This window comes from Heteronotia binoei, chromosome 21 (assembly GCF_032191835.1).
Source record: "Heteronotia binoei isolate CCM8104 ecotype False Entrance Well chromosome 21, APGP_CSIRO_Hbin_v1, whole genome shotgun sequence".
NCBI lineage: Eukaryota > Metazoa > Chordata > Lepidosauria > Squamata > Gekkonidae > Heteronotia > Heteronotia binoei.
The window spans coordinates 16009949-16028507 of record NC_083243.1 but is presented as its reverse complement, the minus strand read 5'-3'; the positions used below and the strand labels follow the sequence as shown (position 1 = coordinate 16028507).

General features: G+C 46.5%; 1 protein-coding gene across 1 annotated transcript in view; it reads right to left on the bottom strand.

The window, feature by feature from the left end:
• PCNX4 (pecanex 4) overlaps positions 1-18559 on the bottom strand; it is a 42076-nt gene that overhangs the window by 13214 nt on the left and 10303 nt on the right. The window contains exons 4-8 of the mRNA XM_060262494.1: positions 17994-18508; positions 15921-16021; positions 13588-13710; positions 11162-11525; positions 3047-3150 (exon numbers count right to left, since the gene is read on the bottom strand). Coding sequence (XP_060118477.1) covers positions 3047-3150; positions 11162-11525; positions 13588-13710; positions 15921-16021; positions 17994-18508 — 1207 coding nt within the window. The remainder of the gene's footprint in view (positions 1-3046; positions 3151-11161; positions 11526-13587; positions 13711-15920; positions 16022-17993; positions 18509-18559) is intronic.

Here is an 18559-nt window from a genome sequence, read left to right as displayed (position 1 = left end):
TTAACGGTGGCTAGATTTCTTCAACAGGCCATGGCAATACGACAGAGAATGGTTCTGGAATGACCACATTTTATTTGTTTTAATTATTTAATTTGGCTAAACTTGACTCATATATATTTTACTTATTTTATGTATATTAGCTCCCTACGTACTCTATTATCTAGGATTTTACATTATTTATATTGCTATTTTACTGCTAAATCTGTTTTATGCCAATAAAGGCTTGCTGCTGAGGTAATACGAAGACATTCAAGTCCCCAAGTTTTGTACGAGCAGACAACAATACAATGGCTTGGTTCTGATGATCCTCAAAACCATGATTTAGACCAGGGTTTCCCAGCCTTTGCGATCCTGCAAGCCCTTTGGAATTATGGCGCAGGACGGTGGGCACAGTCATAACAATGGCTACCGCAGGAGGTGGAGCCAGCCGCAATATTCCTCCTGCAGCTTTCTTTGAGTCACAGAGTGAAGATTTTTGCCTACTGTGGCAGCTGCTGCCAACGCAATGTTTAAAAAAATCTACACAGCCAAATTTCCAATGGGCAATCAGAAGTCTTGACGGAAAAAGCCCCACCGGTCCCTGCCCACTTTTTAAAAAGCACCTGGTGGACACCATATTGGGGAACCCATGTTTTAGAGTGTTTGCCATTATGTCTAGGATCGGCAAGTTGCTTCACAGTAACTGCTACAAGCCCTGGTTTGTGACTTTGGCATAGTGGTTAAGTGTGTGGACTCTTATCTGGGAGAACTGGGTTTGATTCCTCACTCCTCCACTTGCAGCTGCTGGAATGGCCTTGGGTCAGCCAGAACTCTGGCAGAGGTTGTCCTTGAAAGGGCAGTCGCTGTGAGAGCCCTCTCAACCCCACCCACCTCACAGGGTGTCTGTTGTGGGGGAGGAAGGGAAAGGAGATTGTAGGCCGCTCTGAGACTCTGTCCTTGAAAGGGCAGCTACTGGGAGAGCCCTCTCCAGCCCCACCCACCGCACAGGGTGTCTGTTGTGGGGGAGGAAGGGAAAGCAGATTGTAGGCCGCTCTGAGACTCTGTCCTTGAAAGGGCAGCTACTGGGAGAGCCCTCTCCAGCCCCACCCACCGCACAGGGTGTCTGTTGTGGGGGAGGAAGGGAAAGCAGATTGTAGGCCGCTCTGAGACTCTGTCCTTGAAAGGGCAGCTACTGGGAGAGCCCTCTCCAGCCCCACCCACCTCACAGGGTGTCTGTTGTGGCGGAGGAAGGGAAAGGAGATTGCAGGCCGCTCTGAAACTCTGTCCTTGAAAGGGCAGTTTCTGGGAGAGCCCTCTCAGCCCCACCCACCTCACAGGGAAAGGAAATTGTGAGCTGCTCTGAGACAATCTCCTTTATCTTCCTTCCCCGCAACAGACACCCTGTGAGGTGGTTGGGGCTGAGGGGGCTCTCCCAGCAGCTGCCCTTTCAAGGACAGAGTCTCATAGCGGCCTACAATCTCCCATATCTTCTCCCCCCACAACAGACACCCTGTGAGGTGGGTGGGGCTGAGAGAGCTCTTGCAGCAGCTCCCCTTTCAAGGACAACTCCTGTGATAGCTATGGCTAACCCAAGACCATTCCAGCAGCTGCAAGTGGGGGAGTGTGGAATCAACCTAAGTTCTCCCAGATTAAGAGTCTGCACACTTAACCACTACACCAAACAGGCTCTTAACCATTCTTTTAGCCATTAATATGGCTGAGAGAAAGGTGGGGTATAAATCTACAGTCTTCTTCTTCCTCTGACGTGGGGTTTACTAACCATTGCTAGCCCAGTCTTATCAGGGCTTGGAAGCTAAACTGGGTTGGCCCTGGTCAGAATTTGGATGGGAGACCACCAAAGAAGCCCAGGGTCGCTATGCAGAGACAGGCAACAGCAGACTTCCTCTGAACATCTCTTGCTTCAAGGTTGCCACGTCAGCTGCAACTAAATGGCACTTTCCACACAACCACCACTTGGCCAGTTTGAATGCCACCGAAACCCAGAAACAGGATAAGGAACTGGCAGTCAAGAGGGACGTCTGGAGCCTTGCCACGTGCTCTCCGGAGTCCAAATTGTGGCTCAGAGGATCTTCGTATTTAAGCTGTTCTGTTCTTCTGCTTATGGTCAATTGGCCAGCAATAACAATATACAAAATCTCACAGACACAGGCCACAACCCCTGACTACATAAAAGCATTCTCATATTCAAACTCCACCAATGTTAAACCTTAAGAATGGCATTAGAGAGTGCCAGTTTGGTGTAGTGGTTAAGTGTGCGGACTCTTATCTGGGAGAACCGGGTTTGATTCCCCACTCCTCCACTTGCACCTGCTAGCATGGCCTTGCGTCAGCCATAGCTCTGGCAGAGGTTGTCCTTGAAAGGGCAGCTGCTGTGAGAGCCCTCTCCAGCTCCACCCACCTCACAGGGTATCTGTTGTGGGGGAGAAAGGTAAAGGAGATTGTGAGCCGCTCTGAGACTCTTTGGAGTGGAGGGCGGGATATAAATCCAATATCTTCTATTACTAGCCCACTCTATTTTGTTAAAAACTTCTGCTTATTAATGGCTAAAAACCCCCAATATTTTGCTACTGTCTGAGTTACAGACTTCTTAGTATCTTCCAATAAGTATTTCAGTAGCACGATATCTGCAAATTTCAGATAATTATTCAGAGGTTTAAATTTAGAGAGTAATGGAAATATTAACTTAAGAAGACAACGACTGCAGATTTACATCTCGCCCTTCTCTCTGAATCAGAGTCTCAGAGCGGCTTACAATCTCCTGTGAGGTGGGTGGGGCTGAGAGAGCTCTCCCAGAAGCTGCTCTTTCGAGGACAACTTCTGCGAGAGCTATGGCTGATCCAAGGCCATTCCAGCAGGTGCATGTGGAGGAGTGGGGAATCAAGCCTGGTTCTCCCAGATAAGAGTCTGCACACTGAACCACTACACCAAACTGATGTCTCTCTCTGGAATAAAGCTCACAATGTAAAAGAACGGGAGTGACAGTTTCGACTTCCTTTTCTGAGCATATAGTCCTGTGACGCAGCTAGGTAGGTTAGCCAATAGTCACCTTGATATTAACGCAGCAGTAAGTGTAGCCTCTCTCCACGACATGGATCCACACCAGTCGGTCCTGAAATCGGCACAGGTAGTGAGACCCGGGTAAACAGAGGCCTTAGGAGAGGAACAAAAATGGATTTAAGGGTCACTGCAGCACTGGGTAAGAAAAAACAAAACACCGTTTATGCTATGGGCAGGGCTTTTTTGTAGCAGGAACTTCTTTGCATATAAGGCTACACCTCCTTGATGTAGCCAATCCTCCTGGAGTTTACAGTAGGCCCTGTACTAAGAGCCCTGTAGGCTCTTGGAGGATTGGCTACATCAGAGAGATGTAACCTAATATGCAAAGGAGTTCCTGCTACAAAAAAAAGCCCTGGCTATAGACAAAATCCGGACTCTGCTTGACGAGAATCATGGGAGCTTAGCAGCTCCAGGGGAGCGACTACATCAGGAACACAGGCCTACATGAGGACAGAGAAGCTCAGGGTTACTGTTTCCTGCTCAAGAAAATATAAAGTGAAAATGAAGGAGCATCTGGCCAAATGGCAATTTCGAAAAGATATCTGAGAAGGCAGGGCTTTTTTTTTTTGCAGCAGAAACTCCTTTGCATATTAGGCCACGCCCCCCTGATGTAGCCAATCCTCCTGGAGCTTCCAGTAGGCCCTGTACTGAGAGCCCTGTAAGGAATTCTAGCAGGACCTCCTTTGCATATTAGGCCACACACCTCTGATGTAGCCAATCCTCCTGGAGCATACATTAGCCTTGTAATAAGAGCCCTGCAAGCTATCATGAAGATAGAATGCCAGCAGGGGGGTGGGGGCTTTCCAATGTTTTGCACTGAGTGTCACATGTATGACTATCTGCCCACAGGACAGAAGTCTTGGGTGTGTGCTCGATGCAAGGAGCTCCTGGTCCTCAGGGAACAAGTTCGTACCCTTGAGGCTGAGGTGACTGACCTGGAGAAGCAGAGGCAGTCAGTTAGGTACTCGAGGAAGACTCTCGGGGGCGTACTGGATGAACCCCGCTCTGAACGTGGCAGCCCCGTTGCTGCCAGGGAGCATGAGGGTCGAGAGGAAACAGGGCACCTTGCTTAGGATAAGGGGAATGCGCCCTCAGAAGGGACCTCTTCTTCAGTTGGTGAACGGGAATCCTTTCGCGCCAAGGAATCATCCCTGGGCGGGGAGAGAGGGGGGGGGTCTTGGTAGTTGATGATTCGATCCTTAGGCAAGTAGACAGCTGGGTGGCAAAACCACTTACTGACCGTATGGTGACTTGCCTGCCTGGTGCGAAGGTAGCGGACATTACACGTGTAGTAGATAGGCTGATAGACAGTGTTGGGGAGGAACCAGTGGTCATGGTGCATGTTGGCACCAACGATGTGGGGTTTAGGCTGCTAGGCAGGAGACTTAAGGCCAGGATCTCCAAGGTAGCCTTCTCAGAAGTGCTACCTGTTCCACGTGCAGGGCAGGAGAGACAGGCACAAATTAGAAGTCTCAATGTGTGGATGAGACGAATGTGTAAGGAGGAAGGGTTTAAGTTTGTTAGGCACTGGGATGCTTTCTGGAACAAGCAGGAGCAGTACAAAAGAGACAGTCTCCACTTGTCCCCAGATGGAACCAGGCTGCTGGTGCTTAAAATCAAAAAGGTGGCAGAGCAGTTTTTAAACTAAATCTTGGGAGAAAGCTGACAGGAGACGAAATGTCTCTGGTTCCGGAGGACTCATCTCAAAGAGATGAAGGGTTAGCTGTTACTTTTCTACCGGGTAATGGATCAGAGTTGTCCACTGAGATGGTTAAAACAGATAAAAGGAAGTACTTCTTCACCCAAAGGGTGATTAACATGTAGAATTCACTGCCACAAGCATAGCCAGCTTCAAGAGGGGATTAGATAAAAATATGGAGCAGAGGTCCATCAGTGGCTATTAGACACAGTGTGTGTGTGTGTGTGTGTGTGTGTGTGTGTGTGTATAATTTTTTGGGGGGCTACTATGTGACACAGAGTGTTGGACTGGATGGGCCATTGGCCTGATCCAACATGGCTGTTCTTATGTGACAAACAGTATGGACTGTCTGCCAAAGTCTCAAGGTGGCAGTAGGAAGGTTGCGGGCCTAGCTTGCCTGGGAAATTATAGATGTTTGTATGCAAATGCTAGAAGTGTTCAAAGTAAAATTGGTGAGTTGGAATGTTTAGCGTTGGGAGAAAACATAGACATTGTGGGAATTTCAGAAACTTGGTGGAATGAGGAGAATCAGTGGGACACGGTGATTCCTGGATATAAGTTATATCGGAAGGATAAGGAGAGAAGGGTTGGAGGTGGGGTGGCTCTGTATGTCAGAGAGGGTATAGGGTCCAGTGAGACTGAGGTCAGAGAATTAGATTCCCTTCTAGAAATGCTTTGGGTTGAAATAGGAAATTTAACTATGGGAGTTTGTTATCGCCCACCAAATCAAAAGATAGAGGACAATTATAATATGATGGAAGGATTAAAGATAGTGGCTAAATGTAAAAACTGTGTCATAATAGGTGATTTTAACTACCCGCAGATTGATTGGGTCAATATGTGTTCTGGTTGAGAGAAAGAGATTGAGTTTCTTGATGCTCTCAATGACTGCTATGGAGCAGATGGTCACAGAACCTACAAGGGGTGGGGCAATCCTGGATTTGGTCCTAAGTAATGCCCAAGAATTGGTGAGAGATGTAAAAGTGATCGCACTGCTTGGGAGCAGTGACCATAACGTTATTGATTTCACCATTTGTATAAATAGAGAGTTGCCCCAAAAGACCAGCACAACCACATTTAACTTTAAAAGGGGAAAATTCTCTGAGATGAGGAGGCATGTGAAGAGGAAACTGAAAGGAAAGGTAAATACAGTCAAAACCCTTAGGGAAGCTTGGAGGCTATTTAAAACTACAATCCTAGAAGCTCAGATAAAATATATACCACAAGTTAGGAAAGGCACAAACAGGCATAAGAAAAGGCCTGCATGGTTAACAAACAAAGTAATGGAAGCTGTAAACGGTAAGAAGGACTCCTTTAAGCGGTGGAAAGCTAGTCCAGGTGAGATTAATAAAAGGGAACACAGGCTGTGGCAAATCAAATGCAAGACTGTGATCAGGCAGGCAAAAAGGGACTATGAGAGCATATTGCAAAAAACATAAAGACCAACAATAAAAATTTCTTCAAATATATTAGAAGCAGGAAACCAGCCAGGGAGGCAGTGCGGCCCTTGGATGAACAAGGAGTCAAAGGATTACTGAAGGAGGATAGGAAAATGGCTGAGAAGCTGAATGCATTTTTTGCCTCTGTCTTCATTGTGGAAGATGAGAATTGTTTGCCCGCTCCAGAACCACTAATTTTGGAAGGGGTATTGAAAGACCTGAGTCAGATTGAGTCAGATTGAGGTGACAAGAGAGGATAGACAAATTAAAACTGATAGACAAATTAAAAACTAATAAGTCACCAGGTCCGGATGCCATACATCCAAGAGTTCTGAACGAACTCAAAGTTGAACTTGTGGATCTTCTGACAAAAATATGTAATCTTTCATTGAAATCTGCCTCTGTTCCTGAGGACTCGAAGGTAGCAAATGTCACCCCCATCTTTAAAAAGGGTTCCAGAGAAGATCCGGGAAATTACAGGCCAGTCAGTCTGACTTCAATACCGGGAAAGCTGGTAGAAACCATTATCAAGGACAGAATGAGTAGGCACATTGATGAACATGAGTTACTGAGGAAGACTCAGCATGGGTTCTGTAAGGGAAGATCTTGCCTCACTAACCTGTTGCATTTCTTTGAGGGGGTGAACAAACATGTGGACAAAGGAGACCCGATAGATGTTGTTTACCTTGACTTCCAGAAAGCTTCTGATAAAGTTCCTCATCAAAGGCTCCTTAGAAAGCTCGAGAGTCATGGAGTAAAAGGACAGGTCCTCTTGTGGATCAAAAACTGGCTAATTAATAGGAAGCAGAGAGTGAGTATAAATGGGCAGTCTTCACAGTGGAGGTAAGCAGTGGGGTGCCGCAGGGCTCTGTACTGGGTCCCATGCTCTTTAACTTGTTCATAAATGATTTGGAGTTGAGAGGAAGCAATGAAGTGGTCAAGTTTGCAGATGACACTAAATTGTTCAGGGTGGTGAGAACCAGAGAGGATTGTGAGGCACTCCAAAGGCATCTGCTGAGGCTGGGTGAGTGGGCGTCAACGTGGCAGATGAGGTTCAATGTGGCCAAGTGCAAAGTAATGCACGTTGGGGCCAATAATCCCAGCTACAAATACAAGGTGCTGAGGTGTGAACTGGCAGAGACTGACCAAGAGAGAGCTCTTGGGGTCGTGGTAGATAACTCTGGTAGGTAGATAACACTGAAAATGTCAAGACAGTGTGCGATTGCAATAAAAAAGGCCAAGGCCATGCTGGGAATTATTAGGATGGGAATTGAAAACAAATCAGCCAGTATCATAATGGCCCTGTATAAATCGATGGTGCGGTCTCATTTGGAATACTGTGTACAATTCTGGTCACCGCACCTCAAAAAGAATATTATAGCATTGGAAAAAGTCCAGAAAAGGGCAACTAGAATGATTAAAGGGTTGGAACACTTTCCCGATGAAGAAAGGTTAAAACGCTTGGGGCTCTTTAGCTTGGAGAAACGTCAACTGCGGGGTGACATGATAGAGGTTTACAAGATAATGCATGGGATGGAGAAAGCAGAGACAGAACTACTTTTCTCCCTTTCTCACGATACAAGAACTCATGGGCATTTGATGAAATTGCTGAGCAGTCAGGTTAAAACGGATAAAAAGTACTTCTTCACCCAAAGGGTGATTAACATGTGGAATTCACTTCCACAGGAGGTGGTGATGGCTACAAGCATAGACAGCTTCAAGAGGGGGTTAGATAAAAATATGGAGCAGAGGTCCATCAGTGGCTATTAGCCACAGTGTGTGTGTATGTGTGTGTGTATTGGCCACTGTGTGGCACAGAGTGTTGGACTGGATGGGCCATTGGCCTGATCCAACATGACTTCTCTTATGTTCTTATGTTCTCTTGGACTGTTCCGTGGAAGGTCAGATGCTGAAGTTCAAATACTTTGGCCACCAAATGAGAAGGGAGCCCTCACTGGAGAAGACCCTGATGCTGGGAAAGACAGAAGGCAAAAGAAGAAGGGGACGACGAAAGATGAGATGGCTGGACAGCATTACTGATGTAACTAACACGAATTTGAGTAGACTGTGGAGGATGGTGGAAGACAGGAGGTCCTGGCGTAACTTGGTCCATGGGGTCACAAAGAGTCGGAATTGATTGTGCAACTGAACAACAAAAAAAGCTCCTGGAGGATTGGCTACATCACGGGTGTGTGGCCTAATATGCAAAGGAGTTCCTGCTACAAAAAAGCCCCGAAGATATGTGTATCTGGACTTCCTGCAAAGAAGATTACTAACTGGAGAAAAGGTGGTGATACATACAGCTCCCGTAATTGTTTCAAAGCAACAATACTAGAGGATTCTGGACTTATTGCTTAACATTTTAAATGCAGGATTTTTTCCCCTCCCAGCAAAATTAATGCCTTATTCATGGTTAGAGAGAGCACGATTTTGGAACAACTTCCATCACTGGGCAGAAAGATGTCACAATCCCACCCTTTTCCTGGCTGCAGGGCACAGTTGCCATATTCAGGGTAGTTACCAAGAAGGGAGAATTCTGGCTGGTGCAGCTTCTCCGGTCACCTCGGATTCAGAGCAGGGAAAAGCTGCAGCCTGCTGAAATTCTCTTCCAAATAACTATGCTCTCTTAAGAATTTTATGCGCTTTCAGGGAACTCCTGACAAGCAGGGTTTTAGGGTGGTCAGACACTAAGCAGACCTGAACCACTTAGCTTCAGTAAGATGGGCGCACAGTGTAACCTTTTTACCAAAGCCATTTTACCAATCTAACAAATGTTAATGCTTTCTTTCCTGATGCACTGGAGAGATATAAGTACGTCAGTGAATGCTGGGTGGATGCATATGACTCATTAGGAAATCTCCAGTTGTGTCCAAATGATCTCACTTGGCACAGTTAAACTTTAGAACTCCAGGATAATGTAAAGCGCAATGTGGAAAACCAGCCATTAGATTAGTTAAAAATTAAAACAGCCCTTTTTACCTTGCTGAGCTAATGGGAGTACATTCACTTGCTGTCATTTTTGTAAAAAAATATATATATATATAATAAAGCATTCTTAATTGTACTTAGCTGCCAAAAAAATACACCTTGGTCTTAAGACCAAAGGCAATATCTCTGTTAAAGGCATGTTTCGTGAAACCTTCTGCCATTAAAGGCCAGATAATTTTTTTTCCCCCCTGAAAATTAATTTTTAAAACCCATCTGGATCTCCAAAGCATACTTGCCCTAGCATTGCACTTTTCAAATTAGTGAGCAGAAGATGTCTCACAAAGGCTGTGATCACACATACTAAATAATGCACTTCCCAACTGGACTTTGCCAGGTCACACAGTAAAATCCAGTTGGAAAGTGCATTGAAAGTGGATTGAAAGTGCATTATTTAGCATGTGTGAACACAGCCAAACTGTATTTCTCTTCTTTGCCGTGGAACTTCCTAACACATTTCTCTTCGATTCCTACCAACAGCATTAGTAGGGAAGTCATCTCAGCAAAAAAAATTAGTATTCTCTTACACTTTACAGCAGGGGTCCTCAAACTACGGCCCGCGGGTCAGATGCGGCCCGCTGAGGATGTTTATGCGGCCCGCCGGGTTATGGCAAAATCAGACCGGAAGCGATGTTCGACCTAAACTCGCGTTAGCAACGCACACTTCCAGCACTGGGCTGAGGCGGCGGAGACAGAGTGTGAGGCGATACCGAGGTGAGGTGAGTTCCCAGGCCGGGGTGTGTGGTGTTGGGAAGGGAGAGAGATGCAGAAGACTGAGAACTGACGGCCCGCGTCCTTGTATAGTAACGGCAGCCACCACAACAGACAGTTTTTGTTTTTACTATAGTCCGGCCCTCCAACAGTCTGAGGGACAGTGAACTGGCTCCCTATTTAAAAAGTTTGAAAACCCCTGCTTTACAGTGAGGTGGCCAAACTGTGGCTCACGAGGTTCTTTCACACGTATTGTGTGGCTCCTGAAGCTCTCACCGCCCTGTCAGCCGGCTCGAAGAAGGCATTTGTCTCTTTAAATCATTTCTCCAAGCCAAGCCAGCTGGCGGTTTGGAGAATGCATTTAAGGCTAAAGTTGCTTTCTTTCCACCTCTCTCTCTCTCCCTCCTCTCATCTAATATCTGCCTTTCTTCCTGTCTTGCAGCTCTCAGAATAAATCCTGCATAATGACAAAATGGGTCTTTTGGTGATGTGGGTTATCTTTCTTTTTTAATAGGCTACATTGCAGACAGATTGTGCAAGGTCTGTGCCAAAAGGCCAAGATCAAAGTTCAGTTATCACTGTGTTTTTCTTTATTAATACACATATCTCCTGTAGGGTTGCCAATTCCCAGGTGGGGGCAGAGGATCCCCTGGTTTATAGGCCCTCCCCCAGCTTCAGGGTCATCGGAAAGCGGGGAGAGGGGAGGGAAATGTCTGCTGGGAACTCTATTATTCCCTCTGGAGACTCATTTCCATAGGAAATAATGGAAAATTGATTTGTGGGTATCTGGGGCTCTGGGGGGCGGCTGTTTTTTGAGGTAGAGGCACCAAATTTTCAGTACAGCATCCAGAGCCTCTCCCCAAAATGTTTCAAAAAGATTGGATCAGGAGGTCCAATTCTATGAGCCCCCAAAGAAGGTGCCCCTATCCTTCATTATTGCCTATGGAAGGAAGGCATTTTAAAAGGTATGCGGTCCCTTTAAATGTAATGGCCAGAACTCCCTTTGGAGTTCAAATATGCTTGTCACACCCTTGCTCCTGGCTCCACCCCCAAAGTCTCCTGTCTCCACCCCTGAAGTCCCCAGATATTTCTTGAACTGGACTGGGCAACCCTAATCTCCTGCCTTTCCTTCATGGTTCAGGGCAGCTTACAACAAAACCTCAAATCTATCCCTCCCCGCTGCCACCCTTGAAAGTTTCTTACCAGTTCAAACCCCCTCAAACACCTGGGCGAACAAGCAAGACGACAAGCTTTTAAAAAGTTGCCTTACCCAGGCTACCAGATGAGAAAGCGGATTGCAAAGCCGTAGCTAAGCTGGGAACCATTTGCTGGTAATAGACGGTGTCTTGACACAGGTAGGCAGCCTCACCCACTGGTCCCGGCCAGCTTCGGATAGGCCTCGGAAAGCCGATCAGGAAGACAGGGAGGCTGAAAAGGGGCAGCAAGGGGGAAGACAGCAGCGCGCAGACTGCTATGAGGGTCAGGAGGACAGGGAAGAAAATGACGTTGAGCATAATCAGGGGGGCGGAGGAGGTTCGGCGCTGTTTCTTCTCCGCCCACGAGGTCCAAAGAACGGTTATCGCAAACTGCAGTTTTGAGACAAACTGAAACAGTCGGTTCCGGATGAAGCCAACCTAGCAGACGGAAAGAACGGTTTTGTGTGGTTTTTAAAAGTTTACAGTCCACCTTTCTTGTTGAGACGCAAGGGATTACAGCAGGGGTGTCGAACTCATGAAGAAGAATTGCAGATTTATACCCCGCCCTTCTCCCTGAATCAGAGTCTCAGAGCGGCTTACAATCTTCTCCCCCCACAACAGACACCCTGTGAGGTGGGTGAGGCTGAGAGCTCTCCAAGAGACTGCCCTTTCGAGGACAACTCCTGCCAGAGCTATAGCTGACCCAAGGCCATTCCAGCAGGTGCAAGTGGAGGAGTGGGGAATCAAACCCGGTTCTCCAAGATAAGAGTCCGCGCACTTAACTACTACATCAAACTGGCTCATGAGGGCCGGATTTGACATAAAAGAGACCTTGTTGGGCCGGGCCATGTCTGGTTGGGCTGAGCCATGTTGGGCCGGGCCATGTGTGTACCTATTTAAGATTAGGTAGCAGCGATATAAATTTTATCAAGAACCCAGACAAACACAAATATATATATTTTTTAAACTTAAAACGGGCATAAAACGTTAGCTCTCATTGCTCTTAAAGGTGCTTTTTTGGTATTTCTCCCATGGGATCTGTACCCACCAGTACAGATAATCTATTCGAAGAAATGCAAGAATAGTCTGAACCTCCTAGTATTGTTTTGACTAAGCCAACGTTCATGCCTTACTGTATGCTAGGGGCTAGGTTTTATCAGATACGTCAGATGTTCATCACAGACCTGACTGATAATTACATTAGTTCCTATGCTAGGGGCTGGGTGAGAGCCAGTTTGGTGTAGTGGTTAAGTGCGCAGACTCTTATCTGGGAGAACCGGGTTTGATTCCCCACTTGAAAGGGCAGCTGCTGGGAGAGCCCTCTCCAGCCCCACCCACCTCACAGGGTGTCTGTTGTGGGGGGAGAAGATATAGGAGATTGTAAACCGCTCTGAGACTCTGATTCAGAGAGAAGGGCGGGGTATAAATCTGCAATTCTTCTTCTATGGATGTAAAAAGGTATTTAATGTGTGATTCTATTCTTGCCCCTTGTTGTTCTGGACAAACACCTTATAGGTCTTTGGGCAGAGCAATCAGGATGCATTCTTTAAGAAATACTAGTTATTTTAATTGGGTATTTGTTTAACATAATAAATTCTGTATGCTGCATACCAGAATGTTGTATGATTAACAATAACTGCAACGTGGTTTTAAGAAATGGGTTTTAACTTTGGAACAGGTTGCTCTCTCTCACTCTCAATTTATGGGGTTCTTGCCAGTCATTTCGCACAGCCTTACTGATCCCAGTGGGAATGGGAGTCCTAGAAAAGTCTCTATACCCAGGGGTGTCAAACATTGTGTCTGGGGGCCAAATCAGGCCCTCGGAGGGCTCCTATCAGGCCCCCGAACAACTGGCTGTCATCTGCTTCTTTCTCCCTTTCTCTTGCTTCCTTCTGCATCACAGCTTGCTTTGCCAGGCTTGCTCAATCGCACAGGAGCTACAGAGCAAAGCCTCTATTTTCTCCATCAGCTGAGGCTCCTCCCTTGGAGAGGGAGGGGGGAGGCAGAGCTGGTTTTTCCAGGCTCTTTCAATCGCACAGCAGAGCTACTGAGACAAGCCTCTCTTCCTTCCATTGGCTGAAGCTCCTCCTGCCCCAGTCCGCTGGGGAAAGAAGGAAAGAGCCAGAGCTTCCTTTGCCCAGTTCCCTGGATTCTATGGGAGAAATACAAAGAAAGTACCTTTAAGATCAAGGAGTGCTAATGTTTTAAGTTTTGTGTGTGTGTGTGTGTGTGTGTGTAATTGTGTTTGTCTGTATCCTTTGTAAAGGACCTATTCTTAAATAGGTACACACATGGCCCGGCCAGACATGGCCCGGCCCAACAAGGTCTCATTTATGTCAGATCTGGCCCTCATAACAAATGAGTTTGACACCTCTGCTCTAAAAAGGCTTTACAGGTCAACCAAGAATGTGAATCAAAATTTGGAAAGAGCAAAAGAGGCAAAGCGGAAATGCAAGCTTTGTATACATTCTGTCCAACAGGGATGACAAAACTGATTTACCAGTAAGAGTCTGGTTCCCGTATTGAGGCTTCTGTTCCACCAAAGGTCGGTATCAAACATCAGCAGCTGTATCGTGGACACCACCACCGCATCTAAGAGGACACACTCTGTATTTTGCCATACCTAGAACAGAGACTGGTTTAAACTGAGGTGTGGTTTGGTTTAAATCCTGCAGGAGCCTTTGCTCATTTTTAGGAAGTTAACAATACAACGTGCTTTTGCAGTAGCCTTCCACAGCAGTTTGGTTAAAACATCTTTCAGAATTTCAGTCCCTCCAGCAAACTCTATTCCCAGGACTCAGGTGTGACGGACAGGTTAGGTTCTCCCTCTCCCTAACAGCAACCAATGAGAGCCGACAGCGTGTTGGGGACAATACCGCTGGAAAACAACTGCTGAGAAACCCAGTGGGGAGTGACAGAGAAAAGTGTATGGGTGCTTTCACACACTTCACTTTCAATGCACTTTGCAACTGGATTTTACCATGTGAAACAGTTGCTGGATTATTAAGTATGTGTGTAAACTACGTATGTCTGACTGAGTCTTTTCGTGTGAGTGAGAGAGGGTCCAAGCTGTGAAATGTATACCATTTTGCATATTTAACAACTACCTATAAGCTTCTTCTTTTTTGCCACTGTGTGACAGAGCGTTGGACTGGATGGGCCACTGTAACAACCCAGGATTGAATTTGCCTTTTTTGCCACAGCGTCACACTGAGTGCTCATATTTAGTTTACAGTCCACTGTAAGATCCCAAGATCTCTTTCGCACAAATTACTTCCCAAAAGTGCATCCCCCCATCCAGTATTTGTGCTTCATAGTTTTGTGGCTCAGGTGTAAGACTCTGCACTTACCATTGTTGAATTGCATCCTGTTCGCAACTGCCCACTTCTCCAGATTATTCAGATTTTGTTGAATTTTAACTCTGTCCTCCTGGGTGTTTGCTACTCCTCCCAATTTGGTATCATCAGCAAATTTTATGAACAGCCCTTCCACCCCTTTATCCAGATCATTGATAAAAATGTTGAAAAGAACCGGGCCCAAAACCAAGCCCTAGCAGCTCATCTCACCCAGTACTAGGAATTGTATGAACAGCAAGTAAATCTTATTAACAGCAAATTATAGCACTCTTAAGTGGTTAAAACAGAGCCCCGTGGCGCAGAGTGGTAAAGCTGCAGTACTGCAGTCGGAGCCCTCTGCTCACGACCTGAGTTCGATTCCAGCGGAAGCTGGTTCAGGTAGCTGGCTCGAGGCTGACTCAGCCTTCCATACTTCCGAGGTCGGTAAAATGAGTCCCCAGCTTGCTGGGGGGGAAGCGTAGAGGACTGGGGAAGGCAATGGCAAACCACTCGGTAAAAAGGTCTGCCGTGAAAACATTGTGAAGGAAGCAGCGTCACCCCAGAGTCGGAAACGACTGTTGCTTGCACAGGGGACCTTTCCTTTCCTAAGTGGCTAAATATTTCAGATAAATTATTTCTGAATTCCATACCGCAAGCCTGATACAAGAAAATCAGCAAACTACTTATGGGGGCCTAGACTGAAGACAGCAAATTGTACGGAGCCTCAATTTATAGTAACTCTTCCAGGGGATAGATCAAGATGGGTAACCATGTTTGTCTGTCGCAGGAAAAAAGGACAGAAGTCCAGGAGCTTCTTAAAGACTAACAACATTTGTGGCTGCAGGGGAGGTGCTTTTGTGAGTCACTGGAGAAAAGATCAGATTTATACCCTGCCCTTCGCTACCCAAAAGAGTCTCAGAGCAGCATGACAATCTCCTTTCCCTTCCCCTCCCCACAACAGCCAGGTACGTGAGGCTGAGCGTGCTGACAGAAACTGCTCTTTCCAGAACAGCTCTGACAAGAGTTATGACTGACCGAAGGTCACTCCAGCCGCTGCATGTGAAGGAGTGGGGAATCAAACCTGGTTTTCTCCCAGATAAGAGTCTGTGCATTTTAACCACTACAAGAAACTGCTAAGTTCTTCAGATGCAGCTAGCTAGCAGTAACTCACAGTTAGCTGTATCCGAAGAAGTGAGCAGTGACTCACAAAAGCGCATACTTTGCCACAAATTTTGTTAGTCTTTAAGATGCTACTGGACTCTTGCTCTTTTCTATGGTTACTCCTCCGTATCTTGGGCAAAAGTTAATCCTAGCAAGGTGATCCAAAAACCTTTGGCACCAGGATTTTAGGCCATGGGGCCTTGATCTTACAAGCCACGCTGTTGAGTTACAGTCACCTTTTAGTATACTAAATATACACTCTGTGACACAAACTTCTCTGGAAGGTGCTCTTTCCCACATGGTTTCATACCGCTTTTGTATAATACTTGGAAATTACCATCCTGAAGCTTCTTGTGAATCCAATGGAAAGAGACACGGACGGGAGATGATGCAGAGAATTGTCCAGGGAAAGAAATGCTATCAAAGCAAACGGTGACACTGAAATTAAAAGAGTGGGGCGGGGGGGGGAGACAAGGAAACATTTAGAATCATAGAGTTGGAAGGGATCCCCAGGGTCATCTAGTCCAACCCCCTGCACAATGCAGGAAACTCACAAATACCTCCCCCTAAATTCACAGTATCCTCATTGCTGTCGGATGGCCATCCAGACTCTGTTTAAAAACCTCCAAGGAAGGAGAGCCCACCACCTCCCGAGGAAGCCTGTTCCACTGAGGAACTGCTCTAACGGTCAGGAAGTTCTTCCTAATGTTGAGCTGGAAATTCTTCTGATTTAATTTCAACCCACTGGTTCTGATCCTACCATCCGGGGCCACAGAAAACAATTCCACACCATCCTCTAGATGACAGCCCTTCAAATACTTGAAGATGGTGATCCTATCACCTCTCAGCCGCCTCCTCTCCAGGCTAAACATCCCCAGCTCCTTCAACCTTTCTTCATAGGACTTGGGTCTCCAGAGTATTTATCTTATACAAAGAGCTCTGTACACATAAATGCAAGTTTTCGCACTATAACTAGCTTGATACAGAGTCAAGCTTCAGAGACCCTCTTCTCATAAAGAAGAACACAACTGCTCTGTAGTCTGACTGGGACTCGAGGGCAAGGAAGAAAGGTTAAAGCACTTGGGGGCCCTCTAGCTTAGAGAAACGACAACTGAGGGGTGACATGATAGCGGTTTACAAGATTATGCATGGGAGAGAAAGAAGTCCTTTTTTCCTTTTCTCACAATACGAGAATTTGTGGGCACTCAATGAAATTGCTGAGCAGTCAGCTTAGAACAGATAAAAGGAAGTCCTTCTTCACCCAAAGGGTGATTAACACGTGGAACTCACTGCCACAGGAAGTGGTGGTGGCTACAAGCACAGACAGCTTCAAGCGGGGACTGGATAAACATCTGGAGCAGAGGTCCAGCAGTGGCTATTAGCCATAGCGTATTGTTGGAACTCTCTTGTTGGGGCAGTGATGCTCTCTATTCTTGGTGCTTGCGGAGGCAAAAGTGGGAGGGCTTCTAGTGCCCTGGCCCCACTGATGGATCTCCTGATGGCGCCTGCATTTTTTTGGCCACTGTGTGACACAGAGTGTTGAACTGCAGGGGCCATTGGCCTGATCCAACATGGTTTCTCTTATGTTCTTATGTGTGACACAGAGTGTTGGACTGGATGGGCCATTGGCCTGATCCAACATGGCTTCTCTTATGTTCTTATGTGTGACACAGAATGTTGGACTGGATGGGCCATTGGCCTGATCCAACATGGCTTCTCTTATGTTCTTATGTGTGACACAGAATGTTGGACTGGATGGGCCATTGGCCTGATCCAACATGGCTTCTCTTATGTTCTTAAGTGTGACACAGAATGTTGGACTGGATGGGCCATTGGCCTGATCCAACATGGCTTCTCTTATGTTCTTATGTGTGACACAGAGTGTTGAACTGGAGGGGCCATTGGCCCGATCCAACATGGCTTCTCTTTATGTTCTTAATGTTCTTTGCACAACCAATGAGAAGCCCTGCTGGGCACAAGCCCTACCCACTTTCTGAAAGCCCTTGGAGGGCACCAAGAAAGGTGTTGGCATGTTGGGGATCCTCATTTAAGATTTGGTCTATAATAACCAGGGGTGGAATTCTAGCAGAAGCTCCTTTGCATATTAGGCCACACATCCCTGATGTAGCCAATCCTCCAAGAGCTTGCAAAAAAAGAGCCTTGTAAGCTCTTGGAGGATTGGCTACAACAGGAGTGTGTGGTCTAATATGCAAAGGAGCTGCTGCTAGAATTCCACCCCTGATAATAACTATTCCATCCTGCTGAATATGATGTGATTGCTGCCCACAGCCTGACTAGATCTCCATGTCCGCATGGTATTTTCAACATAAATCTTAGAAGCCACACATGCAAGGTTTTCACAACTTGCCCCAAATCATCAGTAGACAGATAACACAGAAGGCCATCTTACCCACAGTAGTTAAAATCCTTCGGAAAGCACCAATCCTCGAAAGCCCTTTTTGCTTCTCCACAAACCCGTTCACAACTGTGACGTCTTTTGGGTAAAACGGATTCCGGAAGATTCCGAACACGTACACTGTCTGAACCTCTTGCAGAATCAACATAACCACGAGCAGCACCATCAGTACGTAGCTCATAACCGCTTGGAGGCTGGTTTTAGAGAACGCCTGAGAACCAAGCTTGTAGTGCAAAAGACTGGCTTCTAGGAGAGCCAAAGGGAAGACAGTCAAATAGAAAATGGTTTCCCTCCACTGAAACTGTGTCCTGCAACAAGTGGTCATGTCCTGAAATTTTTTAACAGCAAAACAGCCGATTGTGAAAACCTTGAGGGCAAACCCAGTCTTACAGAGGTCCAGACTCAGCACAAAACCAAATCCAGTCATGAAAATGACTACGCCAACAGAGCTGGGGATGAAATATGAAGCAACGGCTGTTCCCACAGAGACAAGGACCATTCCTAGCAACCTGAAAGGGGGGGGGGGGAAGGGAGGGAGAGAGAGAGAGAAGGAAGGATAA